General features: G+C 42.0%; 1 protein-coding gene across 3 annotated transcripts in view; it reads right to left on the bottom strand.

Moving 5' to 3' along the window:
- Nucleotides 1–23,566, bottom strand: part of LOC127629151 (rho GTPase-activating protein 39-like) — a 106,553-nt gene that overhangs the window by 9,769 nt on the left and 73,218 nt on the right. For all 3 annotated transcript variants that reach the window (XM_052106239.1, XM_052106238.1, XM_052106240.1), the window contains exons 3-5: nucleotides 21,961–23,278; nucleotides 19,148–19,778; nucleotides 15,888–15,986 (exon numbers count right to left, since the gene is read on the bottom strand). In XM_052106239.1, coding sequence (XP_051962199.1) covers nucleotides 15,888–15,986; nucleotides 19,148–19,778; nucleotides 21,961–23,278 — 2,048 coding nt within the window. The remainder of the gene's footprint in view (nucleotides 1–15,887; nucleotides 15,987–19,147; nucleotides 19,779–21,960; nucleotides 23,279–23,566) is intronic.

The following is a 23,566-nucleotide window of genomic DNA, read 5'->3' as shown; positions in this document are numbered from 1 at the left end:
GTCTACGGTAACTCAGATAACCAATTGTGTGAGAATAATGTAATCTCAGAATGTTATTTTGAGATGCGGGTTGGTGCTGTTTAGGCAGCATGAGGGGGACCTACACAATATTAGGTTTTAATGTTGTGGCTGATCAGTGTGTATATATATATATATATATATATATATATATAGATATATATAGATATATAATAATGAATATTATTTTATTAGTTAAATGTGTTTGTGTAAGCCTAAGCTGTTTTTTCTTTCTTCATGTAAACATGTGCCGGACGGACGTATTTGATCATGGTGCCTAGTTGTTTATTTTGTGTCTTGTTCAGGGGTGCCAAGTTTTAAAGACACCATGACAAGTTACAAGAACTTAAAGGAATAGTTCACCCAAAAGTGAAAATTCTCTCATCATTTACTCACCCTCATGCCATCCCAGATGTGTATGACTTTCTTTCTTCTGTAGAACACAATTGAAGATTTTTAGAGGAATACTTCAACTCTGTAGGTCCATACAATTAAAATGAATGGTGATCACAACTTTGTAGCTCCAAATAAATCACAAAATTAAACATAAAAGTAATCAATAAGACTCCAGTGGTTCAATCCATGTCTTCTGAAAATATATGATAGGTGTGGGTGAGAAAAAGATCAATATTTAAGTCCTTTTTTCCAACCACTTTCACGTTCTTTTGTTTTTAGCGATTTGCATTCTTTGTGTGTATCGCCAACTACAGGGCAGTGAGGAGAATTCATGATAAAAAAATTACTTAAAAATGTATTTGCTTCTCACCAACACCTATCATATCGCTTCTGAAGATATGGGTTTAAACACTGGAGTCTTATGGATTACTTTTGTGCTGCCTTTAAATGCTTTTTATATCATTGATTTTCTTCTAAAAATGTCTAAAATCATTTGGGAAAGCATGAGGATGAGTAAATTATGAGAGAATTAAAGTTTTCTGGTAAAGTATCCCTTTAAACTTCATTTGCGCTGCGTCTAGCTTTTTTTAACGCAAGAACGCATTTAGTCTAAACGGCCCCGAATATGGCTGATATACGCAAACCTGTGACATAACATCAGTTGAGTTTTATACTGATATGACAATTAGTGATTTTGCTTGAAGAGCATAAACAATGTCATCTCCACTCTAACATCACCCCTTAATAACAAGGGGTCCCACACTATATTTTCACATTAATCCATGTTTCTTTGTCGCATTATTGTGTAAATATGGTAAAGCAGCTCTTCCCACTGATAGCCAAGAAAATAAACACCACAGTATTTACAGAATAGTAAAATCTCAAACATTTCTACAGTAACTGTGCTCTACTGTACTGTAAGGATTGTTAATTTGTCTAGGTTGACTCTTCTCTACATCTCCCATCCCCTTGATGCACCCTCCCTCTCTCTCATGAGCTTTGAGTGTCTTTGAACACACTTTTATCATCGGCCTCTAGGAGATAAAGAATGGTGGTTTGGACACTTCAGATACTGAGAGAAACGGAGGGGGATGAAAGGGAATGGGGTGATATGAGGGCTGTTTTGCATACAAATAGTGCTAATGTTTTAACGGCTGTTCTTAAAGCCCATACATGCTAAAAATCTGTCAACCCCCTCCCACTCAACACACCTCAGTCCACACCCCCACAAAACATCCTGACATTGAGTGAGACAGGGATGAAAAAGGGAAAAAATGGGGGTAAAGGGACGGGGCCCCAGCAAATACAGTACATCATATAATAAACTTTTTTTCCCCCTCCTCTAAAAAGGACAGGGTACCAGGGCCTCTGAACTCCAGCCCTTTTCACAATGCCATCTCCTGGGGCAAACAGTTTTGGTAGACAGCTGGTGAGGCCCAGCAACTTTAATGCCACATTCTTTCAGTCATTCTAGAATATTCCCAGCCTCCATCTGATGGAACCACAACCGCAAAATAGAGTGAAAGACATAGTGGTGTCATATGGCATGCTCCACTCAAGGCAAAACAATGTTTTGGGTGACTAAAGTAAACCAGCAGTGTTTTCCTGAGACAAATGAACATCATGCTAAAAAAGTTGTTTCCTTCATATTCCCTGTACACACGTGAGCCTTGATTTGAAAAGCCATCAGTGTTTTACTGGCTTTGCTATAACTCATAACTATTACAAACACTGAAACAATATTCACAAATCCTGCCACTCTGACCTCCAAACAACGCAAAGGTCAAAAGTCAGGGACAAATGACTGTTGATGCAAGTGAGCACACACAAATATGTATTGACATCATTCACTTCCATTGTAAGAGACTCACTGTTACAAAGATTTTTGCCTTTTTAAAGAAAATGAGGGACAAGTCGAAATAATTTTTCTTTTGCGATAATCGACATTATTCCACAAATGCTGTTATTGAGCTCAACTTGTATTGAACCTGGAATATTCTTTCAAGAGACAATATCAATATCTCTTCATAAACATTGGCAATTTTTTAATATTGCCTGTTAATTTTCACTCTAAACGACATTATTAGAGATGTAAAAAGTGTGTAAAACCACTACAGTGTTAAGTTGTACCTGTCATTCCGAAGACTTACTTTGCATACAAGCAAATTACTCGGTAATCATTGGCTGAAACTTTGAATGGTCAGCAGCAGCAGAGTCAAAGTTGAAAATGTTTGAACTTTGGGCACCATGAGCAATTCTGAAACTGATGCTTAAAGGCCTGTTCACACCAAGTCAATTTTTTTAGGGGTGTTTGTTTGTTTCTTATGAGCTTTTGAATGATCCAAAACAATCTACGGTAAAGCTTTTTTTGTTTTGTTTTCATGGAGATCAGCAGTTACAGAAACACTCAAACCAGCCCGTCTGGCACCAACAACCATCCATGCTATTATTTAATCAGCCAATCGTGTGGCAGCCAAGTGGGTTTGGCGAAATTGCACACGCAAATTGTTAATGGGCGATCAAGTGCAATATAATTCTCTGGCTATTTCACCATCTGCATCCTTTTATGTAGTTAATTTCCAGTCAAGCACCAGCGATATAAATAAAGACAGCACATTCATAAGAAGTTGGTAGTGTAAATGGACTACATACAATGAATTAGAAAAATAGATATTTGGACTTAACATTTGTGGCAGGGCGGAGGGCGGGGCCAGGTCGTGATCCTACACACCCGGTCCCGTATTAGGCTAATTAAGCCTACGAGAGGGATAAAGGTTGACTGCAGAGGATCGTGCGGGAGAGAGAGATCGTTTACAGACATGTTCGTCATATGTGTGTGTTTGTCTTTTGTTTAAGTTGTTAATTAAAATACTATTTATATCGTCAAGCTGGTTCTCGCCTCCTCCTTTCCATTGAATACGTTACACTGGTGCCGAAACCCGGGAAGGAGGAGGGATACGCCGTAGTAGAGTTCTCGCCATTACCGTCCACCCCAATGGAGCAGCCGCGGCCGGGGGACGAGGAGCCCAGCCGCCTGGAAGAGGACGATGGCCACCGACCGTGAGGGGAGAAGGGGCTCCTAACCGACCGCCTGGAGTGGTCAGTGCCGCTGCCAGGGGCGCAGGAGTCGCCTACCGGCCACTGAAACGTGGCGGGGTTTGAGACCACCGACCACGAGCGGGGAGGGGCTCGCTGCCGACCGCCTGGAGCAGGAGAACCGCTGCCCGGGGCGGGGGAGACCCCTTCTGTTCTCCGAGAATGCGGCAGGGCGTTCCGTCCGCCAGGGGCTGGAGGTCTGCCTCTGATCCGCCCGGAGAGGCGCGGCTGTCGTCCGATAGAGGGTGGAGGAGTGGCCGAGGAACAAGCTACGGCGTATCGGAGAACCGGCGAGTAGGTTTTAAAAAAAAAAATGTCATTTCTCTCTCCTCTCTCTCTCTCTCACTGCCGCTCTGCGTTGGCCTTTTCCCTTTGTGTTTTTTTAGGGGGGTACTACAATGTTACAGGAAGTACCCCGCCATTTTAATTATTTTTGTTTCCCTCCCCTTGTCCCCTCCCTTGTCCAGGTAGATGGGGATGACCTGCCGGCAGACTAGGCTTAAAGCACGCCCTCCCCCAGGGAAAGGGGGGGGTGGGGGTGTACGTCAGGCTGGGGGCTCCCCAGCCTGAGAGAACGAGGGAGGAATGTGGCAGGGTGGAGGGCGGGGCCAGGTCGTGAGCCAACACACCCGGTCCCGTATTAGGCTAATTAAGCCTCTGAGAGGGATAAAGGTTTACTGCAGAGGATCGTTCGGGAGAGAGAGATCATTTACGGACATGTTCGTCATATGTGTGTGTTTGTCTTTTTGTTTAAGTTGTTAATTAAAATATTATTTATATCGTCAAGCCGGTTCTCGCCTCCTCCTTTCCATTGAATACGTTACAACATTCTTTTGTGCAATAACTGCGTTCTTGATGAATGTCTGGCACATTTAAAAGCCAGTGACACCCTCCTTTTATAAGAATGGTTCTCATTGGAATTTGGGAGTAGACTCCATTAAATTATAGAATTCAAGTATTATTAATAATTTTGATCAACTGAAACACAAATCATGGCTAGTATTAACAGTGATTGTATCGACCTTCCATGTTCGGCTGTGGATTTTTGCATGCATATTACTTCTACCGGTTAATTGTGCTTTAAAAATAAAAATTTATTTATTGAAACACAAAAAAATTAAACAAAAAAGATTTCAAAATTTAAATGACACTTTAATCGAAACAAAAATGTAATCAAAATAACGAAGTGGTACATTTCTTTTATATATAACCACCTTCCCAAATCTAAACATTTTACTCTCCAACTTCTTCCACCGGCCACTTTTGCAGTAACTTAAAAATGACTCAACAGGTGGAAAAATACCAATCCAAATCATAAATACAACTGTAAATATAAACATAATGATAACTAAAAAATAAACCACGAACTATGGATTGTTTAACACAAATCTAAAATTTTTGTTTCATAAAATGGCTACAACAGTGATCGTCAGGGACATTATTTGATGTTTCACTATATTTTCAGAGTTTGGTCATGAACTTTATTATTACCTGCTTGTGGAATCTCCAAACTGCAAATGCAGGAACTGAGTTTAAACTTTGCACTAAGATAAGATGTGGCTCTGGAAAGTTTTAGCGCAATGACCCATTTCTCAGGAAAATAGAGAATTGTGCTATGCGGCACTTCGTTAACATACAATACTCCCACAGTTTGATAATGCAAACACTCCCATCCACGCCCACTTACACTTGTGCTGGGATGAAAATTGCACTTATAATTAGCTCTCTCAAGAAAATTGGATACGATGGAACACACCACTGTAGCGTGTAGCGCTGCACTTAGCACGATCATGAAAATAGAGACCTAGGCCTCACTAGAGGACAATGAACAACCAATAATTACAAGATTTAAACAGAAATTCATGAAAGAATCAAATGTAAAACTTATAAATAATAACTGTGCTGCTTAGTGCTTAAAGATCAAGGCTGGTAACAAAAAAGTTTGAATCTTGCAAGGGTCAAGTCATAAACTATTATCGTTGTGCTTTGAACAAAACACTTAAACTCAGGATAACTGCAGGTTGATTGTCCCTGTAATAAGTGTCCTGTAAGTCACTTCGGATAAAAACTATCCGCTAAATGACTACTGTAAATAATATCTTAGTAAATACAGTATATTTTAGCCTTGCATTTCAACCTCAAAACATTACAGTGGCCATTACTTCAGCACTCTGGATCAAGTGCGAAGTAGCACACAGTGTAATTAACTGAGACCGGGCTGGAGCTGCATTATTAAGAGCCCACGCTGAGCTGTCTCTTCTTTGTTTTGGTGCGAGGCTCTTGAGAAAGGCTTACTGTGTGCAAAAGAAATAAAAGAGAGACAGATAAAAGAATGAACGGAGGGTTAAGTTGGATGGCAGCCACCGAGGGTGTAACCTGATCAAAATGTCCTGCTCTCTTTTATTTTTTTGTCTCAATCTGCTACGATCCTCTTTCTCTTTCCATCTCCTATCACTCTCGCTTTAAGTCTGAAAGATGTTCTCAGGATCTCTGTTGCCTCTCAACCCACAAACTCTCTTTCTGTCTGTCTGTATGTCTCTCTCTCTCTCTCCCTCTCTCTCTCTCTGAGCAGTCTGGCTGCGGGCCAGGGTAGCGTGGGACTCTCAGAATATCTTGTTGCTCAAAGCTTTAATCTTCCCTCTACAAGAGACTGAGAGAAGGAGACAGAGATAGAACGAGAGAAATCAAGTGGGGGAATACTGCCCTTAGGTACAGGACCAGCTGGTCTCTCCTCGTTTCTCTCTTTCTGCTCTCTCTTTGAGTGGTCCTTCTCTGCTACCAGATCCAAGGCATCATTAATACATTACTAAGCCGAAAGTGAAACCAGGAAGATTCCCATATTATCACTGCACACGCATGTGAGCGGATGTGTTCTATGTGGCATCCAATGTTCCACATCCTCAATGGAGTTCTAACCAATGATATACATATAGAACTGGATTGCTGATGCAATGTTAAACTGGCAGCAGGAGGTGAAGCCACAGGAAGTGTTCGAGCAGCCATCTTGGTATGCCCAAACTGTCATAGAACATCAATGACTGACTGGCGAAAAAGCCCCCGTTTCACTGTATCCGAACTGTGGGTACGACAGTTGCATTTCACCCTCTAGTGGCAATCATGTTTATTGTTTAATTTGTTCATCATGGATAATATTCATTACAAGGGAGAAGATATACGTGATTGCGATATCAGAGCATTCACCTGTTAACGTTCAGTCAATCAGTGCAGCATAACGATCACCAACGGAAGCGGCAAAACTGTTCACAAGTTTTGAATGTAAGTAGGAAAAGCTGTAATGTTTGCAATATGTCCTTACCACCCGAAAGAGACATTAAAAAAGGCCTGGATTTGTTTGTTTTCATATTGAAGTGCTCTCCTTAGTCATACATGGATACATGTCATAAATATGTGTTCTTTGCCCGCTGTGCATGTGATAGAGGGAGAGAGAGCACGCGCTCTTATTCAAGTGTCACTTTTTGATGAAAACATAAAACTCTGAACAAACACTTCGATGTTCACAATAAATAAGTCTGAAAATGTTTCAGTGAACTTGTGTACATTCAGCTGATCTGTTCACTGATGAAGTTTGATAGAGGTGGATACTGTTTGATATATATTAGATATACATAACTCGCTCTGACTTTCAAGAAACAGGAAAAATTCCTGACTTTAAATAAATAAATAATTACATGTCTAGGACGTTTGCATTGTAGAGATGTACATGCAGATTTCAGATGTAAAATCAGTGATTGAATGATTAATGTTTACTCACTGAAATGAGATGATTTCCTATTTAGTCAACAGGGACATTGGAACATTTGGACATAGCAATATGGTGGCACAGTGGTTTCACTTTGTTGATGTCATGAGCAATCCAATTCTATATAATAAATATGTGTTCTAACCAATAGTCTGGAATTAGCATTTTACATTAAAGTGGCTGCTAAAGCTCAAGTGGAGTCTCATGCTCGAGTCCCTCCACCTGAATCACTCTCAAGAATTATGTGAACAAGTGAACTCATGAAAGACAATGTTAAACATTGCATTTGCAACCCAATTAACTTTCATAATGCCAATTATTTCAGAGTGAATATTATAATATGCTTACAAATTTGATATATTAATATATTACATTATTTGAATATAGAATATTAATCATTAATTTGGGATGGGACTTAATTGTATCCATTGGCATATACTGTAATTGATATTATTGATTTAATTGGTGAATATCATTTTTTTGCTGCCAATGTGGCCTTGGTTACATCAGCAAAAACATCCTTTCAGAGGTGGAGAAAATACACTGTGATGAAAAATTATGAAAACAAATATTTTCTTACAATAACATGCAATAATAGTGCATAATAAAACCAGTGACATTAATAAGTAGAGTAAATAGTGTCAATTCAATTTTTAAGTAGGGCAGTCAATCGATTAAACGTTTCCTAAAATATTTGCATCTCACACACACACACACACACACACACACACACACACACACACACACACACACACACACACACACACACACACACACACACACACACGTAGTGTTTCCATGTTTTATGGGGACTTTCCATAGACATAATGGTTTTTATACTGTACAAACTTTATATTCTATCCCCTAAACCTAACCCTCACAGAAAACTTTCTGCATTTTTACATTTTCAAAAAACATAATTTAGTATGATTTATAAGCTGTTTTCCTCATGGGGACCAACAAAATGTCCCCACAAGGTCAAAAATTTCGGGTTTTACTATCCTTATGGGGATACATACATACTATCCTTATGGGGATACACACACACACACACACACACACACACACACACACACACAGTTGTGTTTCCATGTTTTATGGGGACTTTCCATAGACATAATGGTTTTTATACTGTACAAACTTTATATTCTATCCCCTAAACCTAACCCTAAACCTAACTCTACCCCTAAACCTAACCCTCACAGAAAACTTTCTGCATTTTTACATTTTCAAAAAACATAATTTAGTATGATTTATAAGCTGTTTTCCTCATGGGGACCAACAAAATGTCCCCACAAGGTCAAAAATTTCGGGTTTTACTATCCTTATGGGGATACATACATACTATCCTTATGGGGATACATACATACTATCCTTATGGGGATACATACACACACACACACACACACACACACACACACACACACACACACACACACACACACACACACACACACACGGCAAAAAGTTTGGAATAATGTACAGATTTTGCTCTTATGGAAAGAAATTGGTACTTTTATTCACCAAAGTGGCATTCAACAGATCACAATATATAGTCAGGACATTAGCAATGAGAAAAATTACTATTACAATTTGAAAAACATGTTCAGAACTTCTTAAACTACTTCAAAGAGTTCTCATAAAAAAAATCATCCACATGCAGCAATGACAGCTTTGTAGATATTTGGAATTCTAGTTGTCAGTTTGTCCAGATACTCAGGTGACATTTCACCCCGCGCTTCCTGTAGCACTTGCCATAGATGTCGCTGTCTTGTCGGGCACTTCTCATGACACCTTACAGTCTAGCTGATCCCACAAAAGCTCAATGCGGTTAAAATCCATAACACTCTTTTCCAATGATCTGTTGTCCAATGTCTGTGTGTCTTCTCCCACTCTAACCTTTTCTTTTTGATTTTATGTTTCAAAAGTGGCTTTTTCTTTGCAGTTCTTGCCATAAGACCTGCACACGAGTCTTCTCTTTACTGTTGTACATGAAACTGGTGTTGAGCGGGTAGAATTCAATGAAGCTGTCAGCTGAGGACATGTGAGGCATCTATTTCTCAAACTAGAGCCTCTGATGTACTTATCCTCTTGTTTAGTTGTGCATCTGGCCTTCTACATCTCTTTTTTGTCCTTGTTAGAGACAGTTGTCCTTTGTCTTTGAAGACAGTAGTGTACACGTTTGTATAAAATATTCTGCCAATTTCAAGCATTGTATAGCCTTCATTCCTCAAAACAATGTTTGACTGAGGAGTTTCTAGAGAAAGCTGTTTCTCTTTTTTGCCATATTTGACCTAATATTGACCTTAAGACGTGTCAGTCTATTGCATACAGTGGCAACACAAACACAAACACAAAGACAATGACAATGTTAAGCTTCTTTTAACGAACAAAATAACTTTCAGCTGTGTTTGATATAATGGCAAGTGATTTTCTAGTAACAAATTAGCAACATAACATGATTACTCCAGGATAAGGTGTTGGAGTGATGGCTGCTGGTAATGGGTCCTGTCTAGATTTGATCAAAAATGAATTTCTTCAAATAGTGATGGTGCTGTTTTTTACATCAGTAATGTCCTGAATATACTTTGTGATCAGTTGAATGCCAATTTGGTGAATTAAAATACCAATTTCCTTTCGAAACAGCAAAAAAATGTTATTCCAAAATTTTGGCTGCCAGTGTATAGATAATAAGTCAAATAATTCAAAAGACAATACATTATTGTGGCAGATGAGTGAAGCACTGATTAGATAATACTAAAGGTGGCTTTAGAAGTCAATGTATTGTTTGCTTTATTTCCATATCATTAAACATAAGGCTTTCACTGGCCTTCAGTTCACAGCAATCCATTTTTCAATTGAGTCTGTCAGTCTGTCCGAGGTAGACTGCTTTCATAGGATGAATTATTGCATTCCACCTGCAATCTATTGGTGTATTTACACAGCCAAGTTCATATTGCTCTGTGCCTGCTAAAAATTCTGTGTAAAGACGCAATGCAATATAGAAATATGAAATTAATGAAAATATTACTTTAAAAAAACTAAATTATGAAATATATGCTCTATCATGACAAAAACTAAATTTAAGGCTCATCTGTGGTGGGTTAGAGCCAGCTTCATTTAGACTGTGTCTTTATACACGCTTTAAGTCAGTAGTCGGGAACCTATGGCTCGTGACCCACAAGTGGCTCTTTGTTAAAAATCGCCAGGTGTCTCACCATTCACCAACACATGATCGTTTAAAACTTTCTAGAGATAATTTTCCAGCAGAAAGTTTGGATGCGATTGCAAAGCTTAAAGTCAATGACACTGTTTTGATTTCCTTTCTTCCGAATTTGTGGTACACCCTAATCCTGGTGAACAAGCTTTGAAATGAACACCCGCCAAATGCAGATTTTTCATGCAGAGTATTTTGCTGATATACCAGCCACTGTGGAAGGTGACCTGAAAGACTTCTCGGAGTGATAAATTACAAGAAATTAGACACAAAGACACACGTTTTATGAAGCGTGATTATATTTTGAAAAACAGATGAAAGAAAATCCGCCAATGTGTGGCTAATTTTATATGTGCGCAGTGAGCTCTGCTGTTCACGAGTGCAATGAAAGCGCTTCTCCACGACATGCACATTCATAGTGTTCTGGGCCTCCTTACCCAATAACGTCTAGGTTACGTATGTAACCTCCGTTCCCCGATGGAGGGAACGAGACGTTGTGTCAGAGAAGCGACACTAGGGGTCTCTCTTGAGCGCCGATATTCATCTCTGAACTATGAAAAAAGGCCAATGAGAGTTGGCAGCCAGTATCTGCATGTCCCGCCCCCGGACATACGGATATTTAAGCGGCGCAAATACAGGAGTTCATTCAGGATTTTTCTGAGGAGCCGGAAATGGTCCGTCCACCACAGTGGCTCGGCTCAGCGACGTGGCAGGGAAGACACAACGTCTCGTTCCCTACATCGGGGAACGGAGGTTACATACGTAACCTAGACGTTCCCCTTCTGTCGCTCTCTCCACGTTGTGTCAGAGAAGCGACACTAGGGGTCCACTTATAAAAGTGCCATGCGCTGAGCCGTGTACGTGAACTGCTGATACAGGAGCGAGCAGGTATTCTTACGTGCAGGATGACCAACTGTATCAGGCTGCACGTACCCTTCCCCAATGCCCCATTTAAGCCATCAGACTCCTTATCGTTACCCTGGAGGGGGGAACAAGGTGATGGCCGCCAACCTGGGAACGGGCCAGCCTGGCTGGGCCTCTTTTCTCTCTATGTTTCTCGCATAGAGCAACTACGGCCGGGGCCCTTACAAGCATTGAGGGAAGGGGGTCTTAGCCCTTCTTTCAGGGCGGAGAAGACCCTGTGGAGGCCACACCTACCCGGCAGGGGAGACAAAGTTTTAGTGGCAAATACATCAGATGGCCTAACTTAGGACCTATGTGGAAAAGTTGGTGCGGTGGTAGACCCAACCCCGTAGGGGGGGGGATAGTGAACAGCACGGTGACCGAGGCAGCTGTAACTGCCTAAGGGAGACACAGGGGTCCGCTCGTGAGGGGACAGTACCGTGGCATTACACAGGGGGAGTCCGAACAGGAGGCCTTACCTGTGGAGCACCTATACCAGTACAGGGTAGCTTGAGGTACCCACAGTGGCTTGGGTCGGCGAGTTCCTCCACTGAACTGCGGACCCACGAGGGCTAGGGAGGAGTCAACCAGCGGCCCAAAGATGGGATCTCCTGGGAACGGAGGCGAACTGTTTTCCCTTGGTTAGAGGGAAAGGGCGCTAGTCGCAAGCGGTTCACCCGGTCAGATCGTCAGCGTGCTACCGAGTTCTACGGGCTCGGACCTGAGAAAACATGGGACGATACCCCCTTTGTTATGTCGACCTTGCATAGCACCTGTGCAAGAAGGCTCACTGGGGGAAAAGCGTACTTGCGCAGCCCCGCGGGCCAGCTGTGTGCCAGAGCATCTGTCCCGAGGGGAGCCTCTGTGAGGGCAGTGGGAGGTTTCCTGGGAGGCAAACAGGTCTACCTGGGCCTTGCCGAACCTGTCCCAAATCAGCTGAACCGACTGGGGGTGGAGCCTCCACTCTCCGCTAGGCAAGCTCTGCCTTGACAGCGCGTCCGCTACTGCACTGAGTTTGCCGGGGATGTGAGTGGCGCGCAGTGACTTGAGTCGCTGCTGGCTCCAAAGGAGGAGACGACGGGCGAGCTGTGACATGTGGAGGGAGCGTACTCTGCCTTGGCAGTTTATGTAGGCTACCACCGTGGTGCTGTCTGTCCTGACTAGGACGTGCTTGCCCTGAATTAACAGAAGAAACCTCTTCAGGGCAAGGGAAACAGCCAGCAGCTCTAGGCAGTTGATGTGCCAGCGCAGCAGGCTTCGGATCCACCGGCCTGCGGCTGCGCGCCCGTTGCACACGGCGCCCCAACCCAGTTTGGAGGCGTCGGTCGTAACCAGAACACGTCGGGACACCTGCTGCAAGGGTACTCCTGCCCTTAGAAAGCAGAGGTCTGTCCAGGGTTTGAAGGCTTGGCGGCAGGTAGTGGTAACTTTCACGTTGTGCGTGCCACGGCGCCATGCTCATCTTGGAACTCGAGTCTGGAGCCAGTGCTGAAGTGGTCTCATATGCATCAACCCCAGCGTGCGGCCGCCGTGGAGGATGCCATATGCCCCAGGAGCTGTTGGAAACGTTTTAGAGGGACCAGCGCCTGGCTTGAAGGAAGCGAGGCATTTCAGCACTGACTGAGCACGCTCGTTGGAGAGACATGCTGTCATTGAGACTGAGTCTAACTCCAAACCGAGCTGCACCCGCTGCCATCCCCGAATCGCCTCCATCGCCAGCCGCATCGTCCTCAATCACGTGGGAAGAAGGAACGACGCGGGGGGTGGCTGGAGTGGCTTGCTTACGGTTGTAAGCAAGCCGCGACCGCAACGTTGTCATGGTCATGTTCTCGCAGTGAGAACATGAACCATCCACAAAGGCAGCCCCGGTGTGATCGCTACCCAGACACACGAGACAACACCTGTGGCCGTCGGAAGCGGAGAGTACTCTACTGCATCCAGGAACAACACGGGGCGGAAAGCCATCTTTAAAAAGATGCATCCTTAAAAGGACATTCAACGCCGCTGTGTTTTTGCTCTTTTAGAGGAAATTACTCTTTTAAATAAAATCACTCTTTTATGAAGGGAAAAGAACTCGTGAGAGATCTTTAAAATCTGCACTGTCGAAGCGCTCAGGGGCAGGAAGTGCACAGCCGTGCAAACAGGAGAAAGCCGCTGTTGTGCGCCGTAGAATCGAACAGCATGCAGCAGAGGGATAGCAGGAACTCTGTGTGTATACGCAGCAGTTGCAGACACGACCATTGGCTCTGAAGAAATTTTCTGAATGAACTCCCGTATTTGCGCCGCTTAACCCTTGTGCATCCTTGTGGACATTTTTGGCTTTTTCAGTATTGTTTTTTTGATAACTTTGTCTGTGTTAATGCTAACTGCATAAAATTTTCCACAGGTGTGAATTTTTATTGGAATTTTAATATTTCACCATATTTTCTTTAAAAAAATATTTTTTGCACTAGTTACACAAAATACTCCCTCTTTGCGTCGTTTTGGACAAAAATGGCACATTGAAACCCATTAAAACTGCGATTTTTAATCCCAGTGCCATTTAACTATAAAATTACGCAATCTTGTTTAACATGCTTTCATTATGTTGGCAAGGCTTCAAAATTTACATTTTAAATATTTTTTACCAGATCGTGCCATTTTTTCAGGTTTGGCATATCATCGCTTTTGTTGTTGTTTTCTGCTGTTTTTGGCTTATGCATATTATAGAGTCAATTAGATACATTATGAATATATAATTGTGTGAGTGTGTTGGTATGGATTTCAGAGTGTGGTTTGTATGTGTCTGAGGCTCTAATAATAAAAATAAAAAAAATTCTGTTTAGCATTTATTAAATTGAAAATAATTATAATTATTATATTTTTTATAAAAAACAACAGTGGCATTATGTAAACAAACCGGCGTTTAAAGTGTTAAAATTCGGAAAATAAATGAATGTTTGGTAATTATGATTAGAGCTGATGCTGGTTAAAATATAAGTCAGTGAAAGTAGAAAAAAATATTATTCTATAATATTTTTATGACACTTTTTTGACATGGCCATTTTTGTCCATTATGGACCTGAGTGGTAGCTTTTTTTTAAATCTGATACTGCATAAAAAATATGAAAGCATCAAAATGAATGTTGTTGTTAATCATTGACATATCCGAGGCTCTAATAATCAAAGAAAAAAATTCTGCTTAGCATCTATTAAATTGAAAATAATTACTATTTTTCATTTTTTCCTAAAAAAACAACAGTGGCATTATGTAAACAAACCAGCGTTTAAAGGGTTAAAATTCTAAAAATGAATGAATGTTTGGTCATTATGATTAGAGCTGATACTGGTTAAAAAAATTATGTCAGTGAAAGTGGAAAAAAATATAAATCTATAATATTTTTATGACAGTTTTTGGACATGGACATTTTTGTCCATAATGAACCTATGTGTAACTTTTTTTAATTGATGCAGAAGGGTTAAATACCCGTATGTCCGGGGGCGGGACATGCAAATACTGGCTGCCAACTCTCATTGGCCTTTTTTCATAGTTCAGAGGTGAATATCGGCGCTCAAGAGAGACCCCTAGTTTCGCTTCTCTGACACAACGTGGAGAGAGCGACAGAAGGGGAACTACTGACCTCAGCTGTTAAGAGCATTTTCTATGAGCAATTCTATGAACATTCGTTATTTTTTATGTGCACCCATGGTGTGAAATAGCACCCGCCACCCGCAAAATGTGACAAGGCTGAATCCAGTTCACAAGCTCCTCGTTCAAATGTATTTAATGCACGAGTAATTTTGCTCATCTACCCACAACAGGCGGGTGACCTGTACGACGTTTCGGAGTGACACATGACAAGAAATGCTGTTAGTCACAAAGACGTGTGCTTAAAGAAACACACTTTATTATATTTTTTAGAACAGACAAAAGAAAAGCCATTAAGGCTTGTGTATGATTCGCTCTTTGTTCAGAGCCATGCAACAGGACCCTGTCTCATGGAGCAAGCCCATGTAAAGAGTTATCACTCCTTTTCTCTGTTTTATTCTACTGTAAACTGTGTGCAAGAATAATGTCGTCTATGAGAATGCTGCAAATGATCTCTGATCATCTCGTGAGGTGCTGTGAGTTTCAATTTATTTCCATGCAACAGTTCGCTCATACACATTGTGAACGCAACTCTGCAGGTTCAGTAATATATACAGGTATCTTGAGCTGACTGTCCCCTGCTGACTGAGACTCACCATGAAGATGGAAAATTGAATTGCTCCAAAGTTATATTTATACAATTAATCACACTGAATAAATGCGAACCATCATAAGTTATCTTAAAGGTGCTTTTTATATTTGAGTAGATGAGTATTTTTTAATCTATTGCTCTACCAACAAATAATAGCATCTTTGTGTCATTGTCACATGTACACACTCTACTCATGTTTTATTGTGTGTGTGTGTGTGTGTGTACGCACATTTCCTTGAGTGTGTGTGTGAATGGGTAATTCCACATTAAAATTTACCCTGCTCTTCCTCTTCCTCATTGTTCTGTTTCCTCTTCTTCCTGGGCTTTGAATTCTTCTTGTTTTTTATGTCCTGTTGTTCCATGATATGCTGAAATACTGTAAAACACAGCAAAATAATTAATTGTGAACACTCATACTGTCCAATTGTCCATCTGAAAAATGTATGACTTTTTTGTTCCATGACCCGTAATTATCACCTGCTGTAATCCCTGCATTTTATTTTTCTCTCGTCATCAGCATTACATCCTGTTTGAGTAGGCACAAACTATTATAAGTATAGCATTGTGACCAATATTGACCCACTCTGTTAATATGTATATGAGTTTATCAGGCTTTGAATCTATATGGGATGGCCTAAAACATAAACATTCCCCTGTGTGAGTCCTTTATCCGTCCTACAAACAAATACAAAGCAAAAAAGCATAGGGATCCTAAAACAGAACATATTCTAATTATTAAACTAAGATATACAGTGGGCCCAAAAAGCATTGAATGTCACTGCATTTCATATCAAACCAAGTGGAATTGAAGATAGCACACGCCACTTTCCAAGCAAATCATATCATCAAAATAAGTTTTATATTATAAAACAATAGATATACAGTTGAATTCAGACGTTTACATACATTTAAACTCAGTTTTTCACAATTCCTGACATTTAATCATAGAAAACATTCCCTGTCTTAGGTCAGTTATGATTACTACTTTATTTTAAGAATGTGTAATGTCAGAATAATAGTAGAGAATTATTTATTTCAGCTTTTATTTCTTTCATCACATTTCCAGTGGGTCAGAAATGTACATACACTTTGTTAGTATTTGGTAGCATTGCCTATAAATTGTTTAACTTGGGTCAAGCATTTTGGGTAGCCTTCCACAAGCTTCTCACAATAAGCTGCTGGAATTTTGGACCATTCCTCCAGACAGAACTGATGTAGGAGTGTACTGAGACAGGTTTGTAGGCCTCCTTGCTCGCACATGCTTTTTCAGTTCTGCCCACAAATGTTCTATCTGATTGAGTTCAGGGCTTTGTGATGGCCAATCCAATACCTTGACTTTGTTGTCCTTAAGCCATTTTGCCACAACTTTACATAACATAATTTTCCTTCCTCATGATGCCATCTATTTTGTGAAGTGCACCAGTCCCTCCTGCAGCAAAGCACCCCCAAAACATGGTTCTGCCACCTCCATGCGTCACAGTTGGGATGGTGTTCTTCAGCTTGCAAGCCTCACCCTTTTTCCTCCAAACATAACGATAGTCATTTTTGCCAAACAGTTCAATGTTTGTTTCATCAGACCAGAGGACATTTCTCCAAATAGTAAGATATTTGTCCACATGTGCACATACAAAATGTAGTCTGGCATTTTTATGGCAGTTATGGAGCAGTGGTTTTTCCTTGCTGAGCAGAGTTTCAGGTTATGCCGATATTGGACTATTTTTTACTGTGGATATAAATACTCGTCTACCTGTTTCCTCCAGCACCTTCACAAGGACCTTTGCTGTAATTCTGGGATTGGTTTGCACTTTTCGCACCAAACTACATTCATCTCTAGGAGACAGAATGCGTCTCCTTCATGAGTGGTATGATAGCTGCGTGGTTGAATGGTGTTTATACTTGCATATTATTGTTTGTATAGATGAACGTAGGCCCTTCGGGCGTTTGGAAATTGCTCTCAAGGTGGAACAAGATTTGTAGAGGTCAACAATTGTTTTCTGAGGTACTGAGTTTGAAGGTAGGCCTTAAATTACATCCACAGATACACCTCCAATTGACTCCAATTAGCCTATTAGCCTATCAGAAACGAATTGACTAATTGCCTAAAGACTTGACATAATTTTCTGGAATTTTCCAAGCTACTTGAAAGCACAGTTAACTTGGTGTATGTAAACTTCTGACCCACTGGAACTGTGATATAGTCAATTAAAAGTTAAACAATCTGCCTGTAAACAATTGTTGGAAAGATTACATGTGTCATGCACAAAGTACATGTCCTAAACGACTTGCCAAATCTATAGTTTGCTAATATGAAATCTGTGGAGTGGTTGTAAACTTCTGGCTTCAACTGTAGTTCATAGCTAGTATCTAGTGCTAGTGATCAAAAAGGGCTTCTTGACTAGCTTAACCAGAAAGACTTTCATGATCAACCAGTATCACCAGAAAAACCATGTTGGTCAACCAGATATTTTGTCAACCAGAATGTTTTACTGGTGAACTATGCTCATCCAGCAGCTAGACCAAAAACCAGCACTAACAAGCATAAACCAGCTTGGCAAGAGAAATCACACTAGTTTAAGCTTTTCAGCAGCATTGGTATCAGTGTCTACATTATTTTTGGGGCCACTGTACTAACACAGATCTACTGAAGCTAATTAAAATGGCAGTCGGACGATATGGCCTTTCATGGCAAAACTGGTATTGTCTTATTTACTATGATCCAAGGAATCCATAGACAACAATATCAATTTTATTGTTTGAAACAAAGGGCTCAGAATTTATGGGCAAAAATAGCTATTTTTTATATTTCTTGACCTATCACATCTATCACCAAACTTGGCATTTAGCCTCAGATCATGGTCCTAAAGAAGTGTACTAAGTGTCATATTGATAGATCAAAGCATTGCCATGATACAGCTTCACTTCCCGATTTGGGTCGCAATCGTTCAGTTCACAATGTTGTTACTTCCGATCCGTGGCAAAAAAAAATCGAAATTCTGTTCAGCCATGTCTTTGCGGCTGGGATTAAAGATCATCAGAGCCGTTTATGGTAAAGATTGTACATAATCTGTAGGAGTAGAAATAATTTAGTTTCTAGACAAAATTGTTCAAAAGTAATGAGATGAATATTACATTATTTGAACTGGTGGTGGTGCTATAGGGTTTGGCTCCAAAGTTGGTCAGGGGGCTATTCATGCCCACACCAATCAGTGTGCCAAATTTGATACGTTTTCTAAAATTGTAACATTTTAAAAAACAAACACACTAGGGGCTACTACACTTTTGGTGCATGGCCACTAGTTACTATAGACTAACTCTAACCCACACCCTAACCCAAGAAACAATAGTAATACTACTACTACTAATAATAATAAAACATTATTTATGTATAAACAGTTTTTCCAAATAAGGATTCCCCCAATTTATTTATTTTTTTGTCAGATTTAGTTAATTTTTTGTGACAAATTTCTCCCCAAACTATAGTGTTGTACAAAAACACAAACACACATGTAACATAGTGTGCCTTCACAGCATACTTACTCTTTTTATCGTTATTAGGTTCAAGATGTCTCTGTATGTAGCCTTCCAAGTAGCGTCTAAATTTGGGCGAGGGTGAGAAGAATGCTAGGCTGATGGCCATCAGCTCCCAACCGGCCTCCAGACTCCTCAAACTCAAGTTATCGGTGGTCTGCCGCACCAACTGCACGTACAGCTCATCCCTCAATCCCTGCATTTCCCAACACTTTGTCACCACCTGAAGGGCAGCATGCCGTTTGTCCAGCCTGGCCGGCCTATCTCCCATGTAGGCCTGGACCAGCTTAAACATCTCGCAGGCTTCCTTCTTGATGGCACGGTCACTGGTGATCAACATGGGTTTCTTAATGGAGCCACGGTTCCACGATAGCATATTAGCGATGGAGACTCGTCGGCGGAACAGGCCTTGAGTGTGCTGGTTGAGGTACTTGCTGGCCCAGTCCTCCATGTTGGCATCGGGTGGAGGCTTGCAGAGGGTGGTGTACGGGTACTGGTAACCGGAACCCGTGCTGGTATGGGAGGGAGGGGGGTTGTTCTTGTTTTTTTGGGTGATGTGGGCTGTTCCATGGCCCACTCTGTCATGGTCACAGACATGGGGGGAAACGTCCTGCTGAGTTTTGGATTCCAGTGTTCCTGTCTGGAGCCAGAGAGATCAAGAAAGAGAAATGTGTCAGTACTGCATGATGCAGATGGTCTAGCATTTATTTGCATTATCACGACTGCCGCAGGAACTGGAGTCTGTGTATTGCGTAGGTTGCAGATGATTGGCTTACTCACTCTCCCTGCTGAAACTTAGAGACGCTCATATGGATTACGCTTGCTCCCTAAATAGGTGACCCAATATGGAAATCACATCCCAAAATCAAACATTGCTGCCTCCCTTTTTCTTTCTTCTTCTTTCCAACTTTTCATCTCTCCTAAATAAAGGGATAGTACATCCAAAAATTTACTCAACCTCATTTTGTTCCAAATCCATATGCTGTTATTTTATAAAACAAATTCTTCAAAAAGAGAATCCTCCTGAATCTCCAACAAAGACAAAAAACACTATAAATGCACCATAAAAGTAGTTCATATGAGTCATGCACAATATTCAGACATCTGATAGCTTTGTGTGATTTTTAGTTTAATGACAGAAATCTATCATATGACTTCAGAAGACTTGGATAAAAGCACACACATCATATAAACCACTTTTAGTCTGCATTTACAGTATGGAACCTTTGACAGATTTTTGGGTGAACTGTTCCTTTAATGGTGCTAATCCCTCTGTTCTACTCATACATTTAATTAAACAAATTTGTTTCTTGAGTCTTGCTTAAGCTTATAAAATAATTTATAGTATTTAAAACAACACATTTTCAAAATCTAAAATCTCTGCATTCCTTGGCATTATGTAAATGTGACGAAGCTCTGAGAAAGCTTCCTTGTTGAGCATGGTACCCGCACTCAGGTCCTTTAGCAGGTCAGTCTGGTATGCCTGCAAGACTGCCATAATGTGCAGAGTAGCACCAGCCTGACCAGCTGCTTGATAAGCCCTCCCTACTAGCATGGAGGTAGTCCTGCATGGCTTTGTGGGGAGAGTGGGTCTCTTTAGTGATGATGTCGAGCCAGGCGAGCGATAACCCGCAAGTGTCTCAGCACCTACGTGCTGATAAGCCCCGTGTCTCAGCACCTACGATAGTCGAATATGTCGACATCAAGGGCACGAAGACACAGGAAGTAAAAAGTTTCCTCCATGAACGAGAAAGCTCGTCATGGAGGTCATCAAAGAAAGGAAGGGACTAATATAGTAATATACTAATATTCCCTTCCTCCTTTTTGCCACCAGACAGAAATCTGTCTGTTCGCGTGGCCAGTCTAGCTGTAGCCACAGCCCGAGTAACCACCTCGAATAATTTCTCAGCCACTTTATTATTATGCGTGGAATGTACAGAGGTTCAGTGCCCCCCCTCGTGTTACGAAGAGGCGCCGAGGTGCGCTTCAGGCTCACAAGAAGGATCAGCTGGATCTGGGGAGAGAGCGAGGGATAGGGACGGACCCGTCTCTCGCTCCTCAGCCAGATATATGCGAGAGCCCCACGATGAAAGAGTGGGCACTGACTCCCAGAAGCGAGGCGAGCGCGAAGCATTTTGCTCGAAAGCAGATCGCAATGCTCGCACCCGCCCCACCCCAACGCGAGAGCAGCATGCTCTTCCCCCAAACAGACGAAGCAAAGCTGATGCGTGTCCCTCTCGGCCATACAGCGGAGACAGGGGAACACACATCGTTTGCCCTGACTTTCTGTCATATTTTCCCCCCTTTTTCTTTTGAAAGAAAGAGAGAAAAGAGAAAAGAGAAAAGGTCTTCTGCGCACTGACTAACAAATTCTAACTCCTAACAGAGGAAAGAAAGTTCTGACAGGCTCGTGAAAACACACACACACACAGAGTGATCTCTGAAGACAGAATACCTGATGATGCGCTGGTTACGCATCTATTTATAGCTCAGCCCCAAGTGCATCCAATGATCACAACGGCAAAGGCTATAAATTCCGGTCAGTGTTACACACATATTCACAGCTGGTCACACACATGAAGTTGTTCCCAAAGCGCTTTCAGCGCAGCATAAGAAGTGTAGCTTTTTGTAAAGGGAACAGCACCACACCAATGTAAACCAGACTGAACCAAAATGTACTGTAAATTCATGCTGGATTTTTCAGCAAGGGATCTAAATTAAAAACTTGGTGGAAAAGAGACTTGCAAGGATGACATTTTCTGATTGCCTCACTGGACCTATGACAACATTTCCATATGGACAACTTAAAAAAAAAATTGTACCTGTGATGATGACTTGGGTGGTTCTGGAGAGGACAAATTTGTCTGCAATGTTCTGCTCTTTTCCTGTGAATCCACTCTCTCAAATGTCCTCTTCTTCCTGCCTCCCGGGCCATCTGTCACCAGCACCATGCCACCATTGTTGCTACCCCCACCCCTATACAGTGAACGATTGCTTGATGTCACATCCTCCCTCGAGCCCAGTGTTCCACCCCCTCTTGCACCTATCTTCAATGAACTGACAGGGGAGCGGGCAGTACTCCCAGAAGCCTCCGAGCCCATCTCAGTGTCCAGACTGGCCTTGCTTCCATGAAGCATGTTTGAACGGTTCACCACTGCCCTCATTTCTGCCATCAGCTTCTCATTCAGTGCACTTAACTCCCCACTGCTGCCCACAGAGCCGGGTCGCCCTGACCCTACACCCAGAGCTGCACGACACTGGTTCTTTCTTCGCAGGCTCGGGGACGGCCCAGTGGAGTAGCCCGAGTCCTGGTACGTGACGGCAGCACGGCTTGGGTAATCCTGGGAGGCCAGGCTGCTTTGATGGCTGTGGCGAGGCTCCAACAATTTCCATGACTGCTTCTTCTCTAGAGAGACCTCCTTCTTAATCTGGGCAGGGATTGGGGACTGGGGCTGGATTTGAAGACTGGCTGTGTTTGAAGCACCCTCACTGGATTTAAAGGACTGGTGCTTGGACAAAGCTACATCCACATTCACCATGTGCTTGATGCACTCTCTGCCAGCTGGACTGTACTCACTATCCGAAAAACTGCACATGTGCTTGGATTGGGGGTATTGGAAAAGTTTAGGAGGTTGGGTTCCTCGCGTTATGCTGTGATTTGTAGAGTAGGGACCTCGCTTTAAGTGGTGCACCCCCTCCACTTCCATTTCCACTGAGGGTTCATCGTAAATGGGTGGGTCCATGGGTGGGGGTTCATCGTAGATGGGTGCTGAGGGTGTGGCTCCGTACTGTGGGGAGGAGGGACATGGTGTACTGGCTCCAGAGCGTGGGGGGGCAGGATTAGAGGAAGAGCTAGAAGTGGTCAGAACCAAACAGAAATTGGCATTATCTGCTTTATTGAGATGGTACTGCTTGGAGTCTCCAGGGATGGACATTTTGCTGAGTAGACAAGTTCTGTCGGGTTGGGGAGTATAACCTGGCTTGGGTGAAGTTGTACCGGTGCAAGTGCTGGTGGGGTTAAGGTGGAGGAGATGGTGGGTGCTAGCAGGACCCAGAGGCTGGTTTCTACCAATGCTGTTCACTTTCACCAACATGGCTGCCTTGGATCCCAGAGCAGGCTGCCATCTTTGAGCAGTTTCCCTGAAACACACACAAAAAAGGATATTGTCAAAACAAAAACTCAATAGTTCTATTTCAAAACCTAGTGAGCTACCTTAAACCATACTATCTTCATATGCAGATACCTTCTATGACAAAAATGTAAAAAAAAAAAATGATTTGAAATGCTCTATATAAGCAACTAATCTCTTGAAGGGGGTCGCACAACGGATGTGTCTGGCGGACAATATGGCACGTTCTAAAATTTGAAACAACTGTTTTCAATGAAGGTACGCACACTGCCACTGCTGCTTGGCATCTGTCTGCAGC

The sequence above is a fragment of the Xyrauchen texanus genome, chromosome 35 (genome assembly GCF_025860055.1).
Source record: "Xyrauchen texanus isolate HMW12.3.18 chromosome 35, RBS_HiC_50CHRs, whole genome shotgun sequence".
Taxonomy (NCBI): domain Eukaryota; kingdom Metazoa; phylum Chordata; class Actinopteri; order Cypriniformes; family Catostomidae; genus Xyrauchen; species Xyrauchen texanus.
This window is presented reverse-complemented; position numbering and strand designations above follow the sequence as displayed.